The sequence below is a fragment of the Pseudonaja textilis genome, chromosome 2, assembly GCF_049901715.1.
Source record: "Pseudonaja textilis isolate UNSWEBS1 chromosome 2, rPseTex1.2, whole genome shotgun sequence".
In the NCBI taxonomy this organism is placed as follows: domain Eukaryota; kingdom Metazoa; phylum Chordata; class Lepidosauria; order Squamata; family Elapidae; genus Pseudonaja; species Pseudonaja textilis.
This window is the reverse complement of record NC_141991.1, coordinates 154944344-154959286: the sequence shown is the minus strand read 5'-3', so window position 1 is coordinate 154959286 and position 14943 is coordinate 154944344. Positions and strand designations below refer to the sequence as shown.

The window sequence follows — 14943 nt, the reverse complement described above, 5'->3', positions numbered from 1 at the left end:
ATGAGGTGATAAGCAGATTTAAGGGGAACGACACTCACTCCCATTCTCCATGAGTGATGGCAGGCCAAACATAGGACTTGGGCACTTGTACTTTTTTCCAGTTGCTTTCTTTATACTCGTAGCATTAACTCCTACATTAGTTTCAATGTACTCCTGAGTGCCATCCAAAGCAACCAAAAGAGAAGTGCTCTTGCTAGTCCTTCTGTTATTTTTCCTAGGAAGTCTCTCTCTGAGTTCTGGTATTGAGTCTGTGTCTATTCCAGCCATCCCGAGTGCTATGCCTCTTTAACTTTTTGCAAAGTTTACAGTGCATCCTCAGGAGACCAGAACATTCAAGCTGCTTGAATAGGCTGAATGCCAGAATTCAAAACCAGCTCAATGATATGTTTTTCTAACCTTCTAAAAGCATATTAGGTCAACATAAAAAATAAGAAAGCTAAACTCCCTCAAACTCTGTAATTCAATATTGGAAAATATTCAGAATAATATATTAGATATGTTCCTTGTACAACAGTTGCATTTTAAAAGCCATACTTCTGCTGCTCAATCCTATGCATAATATATCTATCTTGATTTTAAAATTCTATCCCCACTTTCAGATGTGTACTTTCATTTCCAAATATAATCTGATACCCAGTAGCATCAATAAGAAAGTGGTGTGTGTATGTGAGGAGATGTGCTATGAAGAAATCCTATTAAAATGTTCTGTTTCCAGAATATATTGGACAATTAGCTGGTTTCAAGAGAGGTGAAGGTTATACAGTGTATAGGACTATAGAAAACCTAAAAATATTTAATGTGACAATTTTATGAATAATTATTAACATAAGAAATGAATGGACATTTTCAAAAAGGTTGGGTTTGGATATCTGTACTATTCTGAATATTCAAAGTCCTTGATGTTGGTGACTAAAGTTGGTGCCCTTTAGTATTTTCAACCAGGTTTAAAATATAAATCACATCTTCTTGAGAAGAATCTAATGATCCTACAAGTCTCATACTTAGGACGAATATTTTGATATGCTTGTGTGTGTGTGTGTATGTGTGAGCATTTTGCACAGATGTCTTCTTTAACTATCTTCTTGGAGTGAGGAGGCAATTGCTCTAATAATGTTCTTGTGTACCAGTCTAATAAAACTTCATAAAGTGACTGAGAGTGGTCTAATTTTTTCCATTCTTTAATTTTTTTGTAATCCATAGACACTTCTTTCTACTGCTTAAAGAATAAAGCCATGCATCTGCTCCAACTCTATCCAGGAACTGCAGACAGTTTAAGCCTTGTACCACTTGAGATATGTGGGGCTTTTTCAGTTGGAAAAATAAGGTTAGAAACCTTACAGATTTATAATATTATAAAAGTATAATGATCACCATACCAAATACGTTACTTGGTGGAGGTAAAGGAGGGACATAATTCTATTTTCTTACTCGCAATGAATTGTTTAAAAATACATTTTTGAAATTCTCAGTTCAGCTCATTCCTAAAATTATTCATAGTCTTTTCCCAAAAATCTATTCCATCCAAAAACTGAAGCAGTTTTTATCCATATATCTTAGATAGCTTATTGAAGTTATAAGAAATTGATGATACTCTGCATATACTCACAGATCATTGTTTGTACAATTCTCTTGCAGTTTCACCTGTGGAATCTTAAAAGAGAAAAGAATCAAAACAATGTCAAAATATTCTACTTTCTTTCATAGAAATCATAGGATCATAGGGCTGGAAAGGATCTTGGCATTTCCTAATCCACGCCCCTGCCAATCGTAGAAGATTTTTATCATCCTCTGGATAAATAGTTCTTCAATCTTTTCCTGAAGACCTGCAGCATCCATGACTTCAGGAGGCAAGCTGTTCTTTTTTTCATCCTCACAAAGTGAACCATTTTCTTGAACTGGTATAATATTCATAATTGTTTTCCTATCCTCATATAATTAAATATTTGACTTTTTTTCTTGCTGTTTAGCATAAGCAAGATAGGTTTTCTACATTTTATGCTACAAATATATGTCCTAAATCAGAATTCATTTCCTTTTGATTTTCCATCTCTTTTTATTTGTTACTTTGTAATCTAATACATCTTACCTGAGCCAGACATGCCAAAGCCGAGATGGTTGCCACTTGGGTACACTTGCCCATCATACGACGTGATTTTTCTTTTCCTTACCAAAAGTGGTGTTGCCACAATCTGTAGATCAAGCAAATCAACAATGAAATAGGCTTAAGACACAATGCTTTGCTTTTTCAGTCTGTATGTTTATGAAAGTAGTACAGTATTTTTTATTAACAGACATTCACAAAATGTACATGCTTTCTTGGTGTCTGTTCATATTTACCTCAGAAGCTGAATGGAAAAACCACAAAGTTGAAGAGGGAGCCAAATCACATTGCCCTTCAATGTTCCTGCTTATTTCTCATAGGTTTTTTTCTCCTGCCTCTGCCTCCTCTTTGAATACAGAGGTCTAGTTTACAATGAAAGTGGTAGAGTAGTGCCTCTTTCTTATGCTTTTTACCAGAGAATGCTCTTTCAAGGACAGGCTTTTATATTTGCAAAATAATTCAAAAACTACCATATTCTTATGAGATCTACCTAGTCATCCATGCTGCCAATGTCCAATGAAATGCTAAAATGTTAATCTGTAATAAACTGCTGCCATTTCAGTGATTGGCCTCATATAATTAATGTAATTTTTTTTTCAAATTATTTTCCCTCAAGCTGCTTAAACAGAATCTTGTAATAACTTGCTGTTTTCCATGGATATAACCACCATGATTGCAGTTAAATCTCCTGTGCTGTGCTGTTTATACATGTGCATGTATTGAGCTGGAAATATATGTACTACATCCCATTATTGAATAAATTGAAATATTTCTCAATAATCATTCACATTTTAATCAGGTTTATAGTTAACAATTTCCTTTGGGGCACGTAATACCTGTTCCGTGAAAGGCAAGTCAGTGTTGTATCAGAAAATTTGCTTGTGCTCAATTAGAACTATGTTGCATCAGCAGTTAAGCTGGTGAATCATTACTCTGACATAGTTTTCAAAGGCAGCAAGCAGAACCAATGGATTCTGGAGCACGGCAACCATTCTCAATTAGAGTTTTTTTTTAAAACAGGCAACTACAAACCTCATAGTGATTCATGCACCAAGCAGCATGTTTGTCAGATCTGTGTATCTGCCATTCTTCGATGGAAGAAAAGAGGAGGGGGGTTAATTCTTTTCTGCTTGATGTAATCAAAATATCCTAATTCTTTCGTTGAATCTGTATAACCTTTTACACAATTTATAACCATTGCCTGGTGCCCCAGATGCCTGGAAAATTCTTACCTCTTGGAGAGATGGTAAGAGAAGGGGCCATATAGATTCCAACTCTGGAAGAAAACTCTTGGGAACCTCTCCTTATCTGCTTTCTCAGAGACAAGGGGAAAATAACATGTTTGCATCTGCAGATTGGTAAAATCTACATTGGACTATGGGGACGGATTCCCTTTATCTGAGTTGCATGCTTTGAGGGTTATCAGACCCTGCTTTGAATGGTGATTTACTTTTTCCCTCTTCAATAAAGATTCCTTTTGAAATACAAGTTTTTCAAGAGTTCATACTTAATTTTGAAGGGGGGAGAGTCTGGTCCTTATAATGTTGGACATTTCACTAATCCAGAAAATGGCTATAATTTAGCAGCTTTGAAAAGAGGTCACTGGATCTTTACTATCATGTTTACAAACAAATACTGTAACGACGGGGTCCTTGGAGCTTTCTAAGCTTCGTTGTTTTCTTGAAGATGTTGTCAGAGTTCCGACTAACAAACCCAAGCAAATCAGAACTCTGAGATTTGAATCTTCCTCAAAGGACTTCTTTATTGGGTACATCATATTGGCACAATTAAGTGTAAAACCAACTATAAATGCTCCCCTATATAATTAAAATAGTAAATGAACCCCTCCGCAAGTGTCACAGGTCACATTGTCCAGTTAGGTTAATTGGCAGGTTTCTTAGCCACTCTACTCCGACTTCATCCGACACCTGTGGAAATGCTCTTAAGAGAGAGAGTTCATGGGAGAGTTCGTTATGTCTAGCAAAGCATTCCAGCCTTGTCCCTGCCTCCCACACTGTGTGGCAACTGTGAAACAAGAAAATGGCTTCTGCCAGGTTCAGTTTGAAGATGACAGATGTTTCATTATTCAACTAGACTACATCATCAGTGCTAGAAGAGAGTAGGGTTTGCACTCTTGTTTATTTACAAATGGCTTGTCCTTTCAGTGTTTGTGGTTTTATTTTATTTAGAGAAATTATATGGCCACCCATTCACTCTCATCAGGTAGCTTGCAAAAAAATAGAAATATACAACATACAACAATAAAACAGCTGAAGAGGTAGAAGATCTAACCCATATATTTTTGATTGCTGTTTGTATAAGGGGGTGAGAGATAACTACCTTGATCCACATATTAAATGTATGGCCCAGTGGGAGGCCCATTATTAAAACAACATACCTCATGTGTGGCCAGAATCAGAAAACGACATTTAATACAACATAATTTTTGACTAAAATGGTCCAGCTGAGATTGGCATTTGTGGGCCTGATTGGGTAGATTTCAGGGGTGATACAGAAATATAATTTTATGTCATTTTATTCTATTTTACATAATTATGTATTAAATTAATGTATTTTATCATGTAACTATTTTACCCTACTCTCATTTTAAATTGTTTGTTTGGAATATTATTGGTAATATTGGTAATTGTGTTTGAACCTGTAGGATGATATAGCCTATATGCTAATCAAAACAAGTGTGTTTGGGTGTGTATGTACACACACATGCACAGTAAAACTAATAACCCCACCCCTTTCCTGACAACAATAAATCAAACAAGCCACTTGATGGGCTCCATCCCACCCTTGTCCATTGGCAAAACCAGGCCTTTTGGGCCTTGTGAAAGAGTATCAAAATGGGAGCTAGCCTAATCTCTGTGGGGATGATGTTCCACCTAGAAGTACTTTTACTTCCTTAGGAGAGGGGACCTGCAATATTTATTTTTATTTATTTATTTGTTTGTTTGTTTATTTTGTCAAGCAATTATAAGATAACAGGTATAAGTATAAACATAGTTAGGGATACATGAAATGGATACATATAAGAAAAATAAAAAAGAAACAATAGGACAGGGATGGTAGGCATGTTGGTGCGCTTATGCACACCCCCTACAGACTTCTTAGGAAAGGGGTGAGGTCAATAGTAGACAGTCTAAGGTTAAAGTTTTTGGGGTTTGGGGAAGAAACCAAAGAGTCAGGTAGAGTATTCCAGACATTGACCACTCTGTTGCTGAAGTCGTATTTCCTGCAATCAAGTTTGGTGCGATTTACCTTGAGTTTATATCTATTGTGTGCTCTTGTATTGTTATGGTTGAAGCTGAAGTATTCATTGACAGGTAGGACACTGCAATGTATAATTTTATGTACAATACTTAGATCGGACCGAAGGTGGCGTAGTTCTAGGTTTTATTCCCTGCCTTCCTACTCTGGTGGGTCAGGGGGATGTAACTAGGAAGAGACAGTCCTTCAGATAACCTGGTCCAAGCCATGTAGGCCTTTAAAGGTGATAAGCAGCACTTTGAATTGTACCCAGAAGCAAACTGGCAATCAATGCAGCTTCTGCAGGAGTGATGAACGTGTGTATACTTGAGTCTGTACAAAATCCTGTGGGGTGCTTCAGGTTGAAACCAATTGGAGTTTCCAGTTACTTTTCAAGGGCAGCCCCATGTAGAGTGCATTGCAATAGTCAGGATGGGACATAACTAGGGTGTAAGTGACTCTGAGCAGAGATTGTTGGTCTAGGAAAGGGCATAACTGGTGTACAATCCACAGTTGTGCTAAGACTCTCCTGGCCAGATCATTGTTTGTACAATTCTCTTGCAGTTTCACCTGTGAAATCTTAAAAGAGAAAAGAATCAAAACAATGTCAAAATATTCTACTTTCTTTCATAGAAATCATAGGATCATAGGGCTGGAAAGGATCTTGGCATTTCCTAATCCATGCCCCTGCCAATTGTAGAAGATTTTTATCATCCTCTGGATAAATAGTTCTTCAATCTTTTCCTGAAGACCTGCAGCATCCATGACTTCAGGAGGCAAGCTGTTCTTTTTTTCATCCTCACAAAGTGAACCATTTTCTTGAACTGGTATAATATTCATAATTGTTTTCCTATCCTCATATAATTAAATATTTGACTTTTTTTCTAGCTGTTTAGCATAAGCAAGATAGGTTTTCTACATTTTATGCTACAAATCTACGTCCTAAATCAGAATTCATTTCCTTTTGATTTTCCATCTCTTTTTATTTTTATTTTCCTTACCAAAAGTGGTGTTGCCGCAGTCTGTAGATCAAGCAAATCAGCTATGAAATAGGCTTAAGACACAGTATTTTTTATTAACAGACATTCACAAAATGTACATGCTTTCTTGGTGTCTGTTCATATTTACCTCAGAAGCTGAATGGAAAAACCACAAAGTTGAAAAGGGAGCCAAATCACATTGTCCTTCAATGTTCCTGCTTATTTCTCATAGGTTTTTTTCTCTGCCTCTGCCTCCTCTTTGAAGACAGAGATCTAGTGTACAATGAAGGTGGTAGAGTAGTGCTTCTGGACCTGTTGCTTCCTATCAATACCAACTGAGAGTGGCCACAGAGAAAGGAAGCGAACCAGGACAACACAGAGCTCCCCATTCCCAACCTTGAAGCTACAATAGATATAAAGGCCTCTGAGAGGTTAAGCAGAACAAGGATGAACACATTACTCTTATCCCACTCCCAACATAGATCATCAAAAAGTGCAAGCAGTGCTGTTTCTGTCCCATATTCAGGCCTGAACCCTGAACTGGAAAGGGTCTAAATAATTCATTTCATCCAGGAAGATCTGGAACTGCTGTATAACCACCTTCTCAACAACCTTCCCCCCAAAGGGAAGATTGGAGACAAGATTGTGCTGAACTAACGTGAGTTTCTTTTTCTTTAGTCTACGAACAGCTGATTTTGCCACTATTTGGTGGCTTTACTCTTTGTTTTTTGAAGGAGAGTGTCATAGTTGACTTGCTACGCAGACCTGCTTGCAACCAGATAACAGTAACAGGAGCAGGGAGGAAAGGCATTGGAATGTAAGGGAAGCCTGGGAGGGAAATTTGGAATGCAAGTGTCTGACTGGAAGCCTGAGTCAGACCCAATACCTAAAGTCACCAGCTGGGAATGTCTGAGACAGACAGGCTGTTAGATAGATGGGTGAGGAAGGAGCCAGACTCAGGATTACAGGAAAACTCTTTATTTACAACCAGAACAAAAAAGCCAGCAAACCCGGCCAACTGTCCAACACTTCAGCCACTGAAGGGGAACTCATTCTTCCCACCAGTGGCTGAACCAATAAGTGGAGTCTTACGTCAGACTCCACCTTGCAAGTAACATAGGTTTATGTAAATGTAACATCATGCATATTTAAACACCACTCCCTTCTTGGTTCAGGCTGACCAAGTGCCACATACGCGGTAAACGTAGTCTTCCAGGTAGGCCGGGCTTCTGTGGGTGCGACTGGGCCTGTGTGGTTCATTTGTTCCCAAAGTGACAGCCTGAATGGACAGGTCTGCTGCTGCTCCAGACTCTGCCCCTGGAAACGCCTGGAAAGTTTTCGGGGGCATTGCGATTCTGTTGAGCTCGAGGCCTCAGAAGTACTACGCTGGACTCCTCCCCCTGCAGCTAAGTTTCCCATTGTTTTCCTTGGGGTTTCCCTTGCTAAACTGTATTTCTGTGGTGTTTGATCCTTCCTGAGTGTCGTTGTTGCAGGGGGTGTTTTGTGTTGCTCAGCTTCGGTTTGGGACTGAATTAGGTGGCCTCGCAGTTGGTCTATGTGCCTGTTCCATGTTTTTCCCCTTCTACCTCCAGTCTGTACGATCTAGGTCCAGTACTTTCAATTACTTTTGCCGGGACCCAGGTTTCCCCTCCCGTGTAGTTGTGTGTGTACACTGTGTCTCCCAGTGTGAATGTCCTGCATCTTCCTGTGGAGTCTAGGGGGTTGTCATTTGTGTAATTTGGATGGATTCTGTCTAGGGTAGACTTTAATTTCCTGTTCATAAGCATTTCTGCCGGGCTTTTATTTGTTGCTGCTCTGGGAGTTATGTGTTGGATTAACAGCCATTTGTCAATTTTCTCTTGCCATCACCAGAGCCTAATTTCTTTAGTAACTCTTTGCTTGTTCGGACCCTTTTTTCCTCCTGCCTGTTCAACGCCGGGTGTTCTGGCACAGATAAGGCATGCTGAATTCCTAGTTGGGTGAGAAAACTTTCAAATTGCTGTGCCATGAATTGTGGCCCATTATCTGACACCAGCACGTCGGGTAAACCGTGGGTGGTGAATAATTTCTGCAGCACTCTGATTGTAGCCTCAATCATGATGGATCTCATAATGACCACCTCTAACCATTTAGAATAGGCGTCGACCATGATTAAGAAAGTTTGCTCCTGGCAGGGTCCTGCAAAATCCATGTGTATGTGACCCCATGGTGCTGAGGGTTTATCTCATTTAAGGGTGGGGGCTGCAGGAGGGTTCGGTCAGGATACTTGACATGGTGAACATGTGGCCACCCAGGTTTCAATGTCTTTTTCTATCCCTGGCCACCAGATATAACTCCTCGCTAGGGCTTTCATTTTTACTATCCCTGAGTGCCCTTCATGTAGTAATTCTAGAGTTCTTTTCCTTAATGGTTGCGGTACCACTACCCTGTCTCCCTATAACAGACACCTCGTAATGCTGACAGCTCTAGCTGCCTGTTTTTAAAAGGTTTGAATTACTTCCCTTCTGACTTATCCAGCCACCCCGCCAGACCCAATTCAAAACACACGCCAATGTTTTATCTTTGCCGGTCAGTCTCATGATGTCCGTAGCTGTCACCAGACCCCGCTCAAGATGCTCTCCTAGTAATATAGGTGTTGCGGGAGCTGGATCTTCCACTAGATCTGGCAGGGGACACCTACTGAGTGTATCGGCATGTGCGATGTTCTTTCCTGGTCTATATAAAAGGCGATAGTCATATACTGCCAGGAAAAATGTCCATCTTAACCTACGAGGCAATAAAATATTGGGTGTGGGTTTGTTTCCAGATAAAATGCCAAGTAGCAGTTTGTGATCAATGACCAACTCGAAATGTCTGCCATAGAGGTATTTGTGAAAATGTTTTACCCCTGCTACGGTAGCGAGAGCTTCTTTATCTATCTGGCTGTAATTCCTTTTGGCTTTTGAAAGGGTTTTAGAGTAGTATGCTATGGGGGCTTCCTTTCCATTCAGTAGTCGATGGCTTAGGACTGCCCACACGTCATATGGTGATGTGTCGCATGTTAACTGAAACGGCAGGGTTTCGCAGTATTGTATTAAGACTGTGTCAGAAGTTAAAATGTCTTTTATTTTGAAAAATGCGGCATCTTTGGGGTGGGCACCTCCAGGACGCAGCCTTATCCAACAGTCTATGGAGAGGTTCTGCGACGGTTGCCTTCTGTGGTAAGAAGATATTATAAAAATGTAGTAAGCCCAAAAATGCTTGGAGTTCTCTTTTATTTTGTGGGGTGGGGGATTCTTTGATTGCCTTTAGTTTACTGTTTGTGGGTTGGATGCCTGATCGGTCAATTTGAAAACCCAAGAATTCAACAGTTTGGACGGCGATATGACATTTTTCCTTTTTTAATTTGAGCCCCTCTTCTTGAAACCCTTCCAATACTGCGCGGACCCTTTTTAAAAGTTGCAGTTTGTCCTCGGCCGAGATTATCATGTTGTCAAAATAAGGAATTACTCCTGGCAGGTTTTGTAACAGCCTTTTCATTATACTTTGGAAAAGACCTGGGGCTATACTAACTCCAAACTGCAGCCGGTTGCACTTGAATGCTCCCTTGTGGGTTACTATTGTTTGTGCCTCTGCAGTGGCTGCGTCCACAGGTAATTGTTGGTATGCCTGTGCTAGATTTAGCAAATTTAGCAAAAATTTTACCCTTGTCCAAAGAGTGCAGGTGTTGGACTACAGGTACTGGATATGCGCTCTGTTGCAGCGTGAGATTTAGGGTACTCTTGTAGTCTCCACAGATTCTTACTGACCCATCGGGCTTCACCGGGTCAGTATAGGGATCTCCCACCTCGCATGGTCTACTGGTTCTAGTATCCCTTGAGTTGCCAACTTATTTAATTGCTCTTCAACTTTTGGTCATAGTGCAAATGGAACTCTCCGGGCTTTCAGTCTGATCGGGGCTATATTGGGATCTAAATTAAAACTAATTGGGGTCCCCTTATACTTGCACAGATCACTGCTGAAAACATCCTGGAATTCCTTCTCCAATGCATCTAGGTCATTGTAGCCATCTGTTTTGGCTATTGTAGTTGAGAGGACACCAGAAAAGCTGATTTGTAAGGGCATGAACCATTCTCTTCCTGGGAGGCTGGGGAGGTCTCGGTCCACAATGGTCAGTGGTAGGGGTCCTTTAAAATCTCCATATTCCACATGACAGAATTTCTTTCCCAGGACCAGTATCTGGTAGCCTTGGTAGTCCTTTAGTATTATATGTTGTTGCAGGAGCTGGCTTCGATTGATGTGGGGGGTTTATCTTTTTAAGGGCTGTCCAGGAAATCATTGATATATATGACCCAGAGTCTACTTCCATTGGGCACAAGGTTCCATCAATGTTTATCTTGGTGATGAACTTCTTTGATTCCTTATTTTTGGTGTGAGCCATGCTGGTGTGAGTGTACCCCCCGATAGTGTGGTATGTTTCTTCTAGACAGTTGCCATCTTGCTTTTTGAATTTTGCACCACTCGTCCATCGTCCCTTGTATTGTCTGCTTGGAGAGTATGTCCTTAGGCTTGGGGAAAATACTCTGTGGGTCGGTCTGTTCGATAGTTGGGTGGATATGCAGGATTCTGCGATGTGCCCCTTTCTTTCGCATCACCTGCAGATCGCATCCCTAAACTGACAGGTAGCCCGGGGATGGTTTCCTCTGCAGCTTCCACAAAGTTTGTTCTCCTTGGCGGATTTGGGCTTGCTGGGTTTAACTTGGTGTACGTCTTCCTTTTCACTTTTGCTGCTGTTGGAACAGGTTGGACTGTCCGGTGTTCCCTTCGCAGCGCGGGTAGCGTGGACTTTTCTGATGTTTTTTACTCAGGCTGCCGAACTGTCAGAAGCTTCTGCAGTTTTCACTTCTTCTAGAGCCTCCTTGAACAGAACGCCCTCCCTTGCAAAAAGTTTATTTTGCAAGGTTAAATCTTTTAATCCAAGGACTAAACCATCTCAGATCATCTCTTCTGCATTTGAGAACTTGCAGTTTTTCCATAGTTTCCTTAAGGCAGTCACGAAGTCACTTATGGTTTCCCTGTTTTTTTGGCTCCTAGTGTAGAAATCATTTCTGTTTGCCAAACACAAAGGGGTAGGATCAAAATGTGCCTTCAGTGCTCATTGCATTTCATCCCAGGATTCATTTGTCAGATCATCTGCAACGAGGGCCTTGGTCAATTCGTAGAGTTCTGAATCACAATAGGTTAGGAAGTAAGCCTTCTTGTTTGTGTCGGATGTTGCCTGTATTCCGTTCCCTTGTAGATTTAAGTTGAATCTTCCCATGTATGAGGACAATTTCTATTTGGATGGCTCGAATGGGATTGATAGGGGTCGATGAGCCATGTCGCTTCTCTGTCGGTAGAGTTCATGAGTCAGTTAGAAGATGGTCGCGGTGCCCCACAAGGTCCTTTGTCTCCTTCAGTATCCCATCCTCATTGCCAGTGTTAGATAGCAGGTGAGGAAGGAGCCAGACTCAGGATTACAGGAAAACTATTTACAACCAGAACAAAAAAGCCAGCAAACGCAGCCAGCGCCAACACTTCAGCCACTGATGGGAGCTCATTCTTCCCGCCAGCAGCTGAACCAATAAGTGGAGTCTTACATCAGACTCCACTTTGCACGTTACGTAGGCTTACGTAAATGTCGTGTCATGTATATTCAACACAGACCATTTCCAAAACAAAGCAAGTGCGAATGATTGATGGACAATGAACAGTGCAAGGTCCAAGGAAAAAAGGGAAAAGTTTTCCTATGCTGTTTGCACACAAAATCATTAGAGGTGGCTTTTCTACTTCTGTACCCAAATGGAATCTTCAGTAAAGTTATACTCTTGGTAAAAAAAATGTTCCAGGACTTTCTTTTGCTGTCTAACCCAGTGGGACAGTTGACATTAAGCCAGTTCTCATAGAAATAGGCTTCCTGGATCCTACCAGGAGGTCAACACTGAGATGTCAGCTACAGGCAAAGACTCAGAAGAGAAGAAGAAACCAGGAGAGGCCTCGACTCAGGAAGAATTGGCAACCTCTCAGGCCAGAGCAGGAACACAACCAGCCAGTGTGCACCCAAAACCAAAGACCAAGAAGTCTGGGCAACCAGCCTCAGCCACAAAGGAGCGACTGAGGGATACCCTATTCCAGGGCCAAAGACCTGCTGGGCAACAAATGTGGACAAGGCAGTGGAGACCAAAGATTCCCTTCTCCCTTCAGTGGTCAACGTGTTTTGAGGTGGCAAGTGGAAAGCAAAATGGCTAGCCAAATGGGATGATCTCACTGTGGAAGCTCCTGGCCACTGGCTGCAGTCTGTCCATGGAACAGTTGATGGAGAAGTTGGGAGGATGGAGATTTATGCTATTGGCAGTGCTGGGAGCCATGACTGCTTTCTCCTATTCTTCAGCCAATAGCACTAGTGGCTGCAGCTGTGACCAGGACCCTGATGCAACTGGCAGTGACCGCAGGCTTCACCATTTCTCCATTACAGTCTGTGATGCCAGTGGCCCCAGTTGCAATTGGGGCCCCATCACAAGCAGCCACAACTTGAATTCCAGTACCAGCAGTGGTGGCTGCAGTTGGTTCCCCCCTCCTCCCAAGTTCACCCCACCAGCAGCTTGGGTGCCCTGGCTTCATCCAAGCTGACAAAAGCAGAGGCATAGCAAAAGAATTGCCCTCAAAGATCGAACTTTTCCCAAGTACCCATTTGCATGGAGACAGCCCATTTGAATGCAGGCAGGCTTTGTGGGAGAATGGGGTCTCATTCCTCCCCTGGCACAGCAAACCTCGGTCCTGCCCCCTGTGCATATATATACACAGGGGCTGGCATCCTGGGTGAAAGGGAGGCACTTAGAACACAGTCAGCCTGTGGGAGAAGAAGGTCCCCAAGGATGCCTAGCCCTGTGCACGCTCGCTACCTCCTATCCACACACGTAGGGACGGTCCCTCACTGGCTCCAGGGCAGCCCTGTGAATCTAAGACTGACCATGTTTCAGCCCAAATTGCCACCACAGGGTTGTAGATCAGTGCCTGGTTGGCCTGGGCTGAGCCAAGGTGTCACAGGTCGGTCCTTTGCTGTTTCCAGGGCATGCCAAATTTAACCACATCATGGGCTTAATCCAGCCCACAGGTCTTCACACCCCTGATCTATTCTGTACTTGTACCTTTCGTTTTTCCTGCCTAAGTTTAAAACCTTGTTTTTCTGCACATTAAATTTCATTTTGTTGGATTGGGCCATAGTTCAAGTTTGTCAAGATCCTTTTGGACCATGAACTTTTCTTCTGGGGTGTTGGCTATTCCTGCCAGTTTAGTATCATCTGCAAATTTGACAAATTCTCCTTCTAGTCCCTCATCTAAGTCATTTATGAAGATATTTAAAAGTACTGGGCTTAAGATGGCTTCTAGTTATAACTATTTGTTTCTAAATGTTCACAGATCTGTGTTATGATTATCTTTTCCAGGATCTTTCCAGGTGTGTGTGTGTGTGTCTGTGTGTGTGTGTGTGTGTGTGTGTACAATCTTTTTTTTTACACTAAGAACAAGCTGACATTTCATTTATTTTATTCTCAACTGAGATACTATATATTTCTTTTAAACTGAGATTTTGTTCTTTTTTCCAAATGTTATTCATCTGTCAAGAGGGTTGTCAACCCTGAAGTGAACTGGGCTGAGGCTATCTTGGAGGCTTCAGGGTTGCCACACAACAGAGGGAGGGGGGAATAGTTAGATGGGCTTTTGTAGCCAAAACAATAAAATTTTCCAGTGGGAACCAAGGATAATCTCACAGGTGACTGGCCAGAGGAGGAGTGAAGTAACCAAGCAACTAACCAGCATCTGGACTGGACAGTGTAACAGTGACTTGGGGGAAAGGGGGAACTTTAACTTTTAAATAGGTGAAAGCCGTGAGAACTTTCAGAGTTGGCTTTCACCATTTGTGCCAATATGATGTATCCAATAAATTGTTCTTTGAGGAATTTGCCTGCCTCGGAGTTCTGCTTTCTATGGGTACATTACTTGAAACATTGACAAAGGCAACATCAAGATTAGCTACAGGAAGGAACAACAAAAGAACTTGAACTCCCAGAACAAAGGTAAAAATGTTCTGACAGTGTAGACATTTGATCACTGGAACAGCCTGACTTCAGAGGATATGGGTGCCTATCACTAGAGGTTTCTGAGAAAAGATTAGATAGTCATTTGTCCAGAATGGTGCAAGTCTCAACAGCACTGTTACTCTATTATTCTGGAACACTAACATTTAAGAATAGAAACTTTTTAAAAAGTCTTCTAAATTTTGGTAACTTTGAAAAGAAACTAAAAATTTTAAAATTTTTGGGGAAAAATCCTTTTAATGAGGTTACAGGCAGCCCAGCTGATGGTTCAACTGAGAAGTGGCCCAGCTGTGAAACAGCCTGGTGGCCCAACATAAAGACGGCCGAGCTGAAAGGTGGCCCAGCTAAGATGCAGCCAGTGTCCTAAAAGAGAGGTGGCCTGGTGGCTTATCTGAGAGGAGACACAGCCAAGCTGAGAGATGGAGAGGCAGCTCAGTGACCCAACCTGACAAATGAGCAGGAGTGAATTTTAAGTTTTTAGAAATTCTTA

At 41.6% G+C, this 14943-nt stretch overlaps 1 protein-coding gene across 1 annotated transcript in view; it reads right to left on the bottom strand.

Annotated features, from left to right (window-relative positions):
* Positions 1-14943, bottom strand: part of TMEM52B (transmembrane protein 52B) — a 48319-nt gene that overhangs the window by 16853 nt on the left and 16523 nt on the right. Inside the window, 2 exon segments of the mRNA XM_087926058.1 lie at positions 1607-1650; positions 2087-2189. Of these exon segments, the coding sequence (XP_087782184.1) occupies positions 1607-1650; positions 2087-2143 (101 nt within the window). The 5' untranslated portion in view covers positions 2144-2189.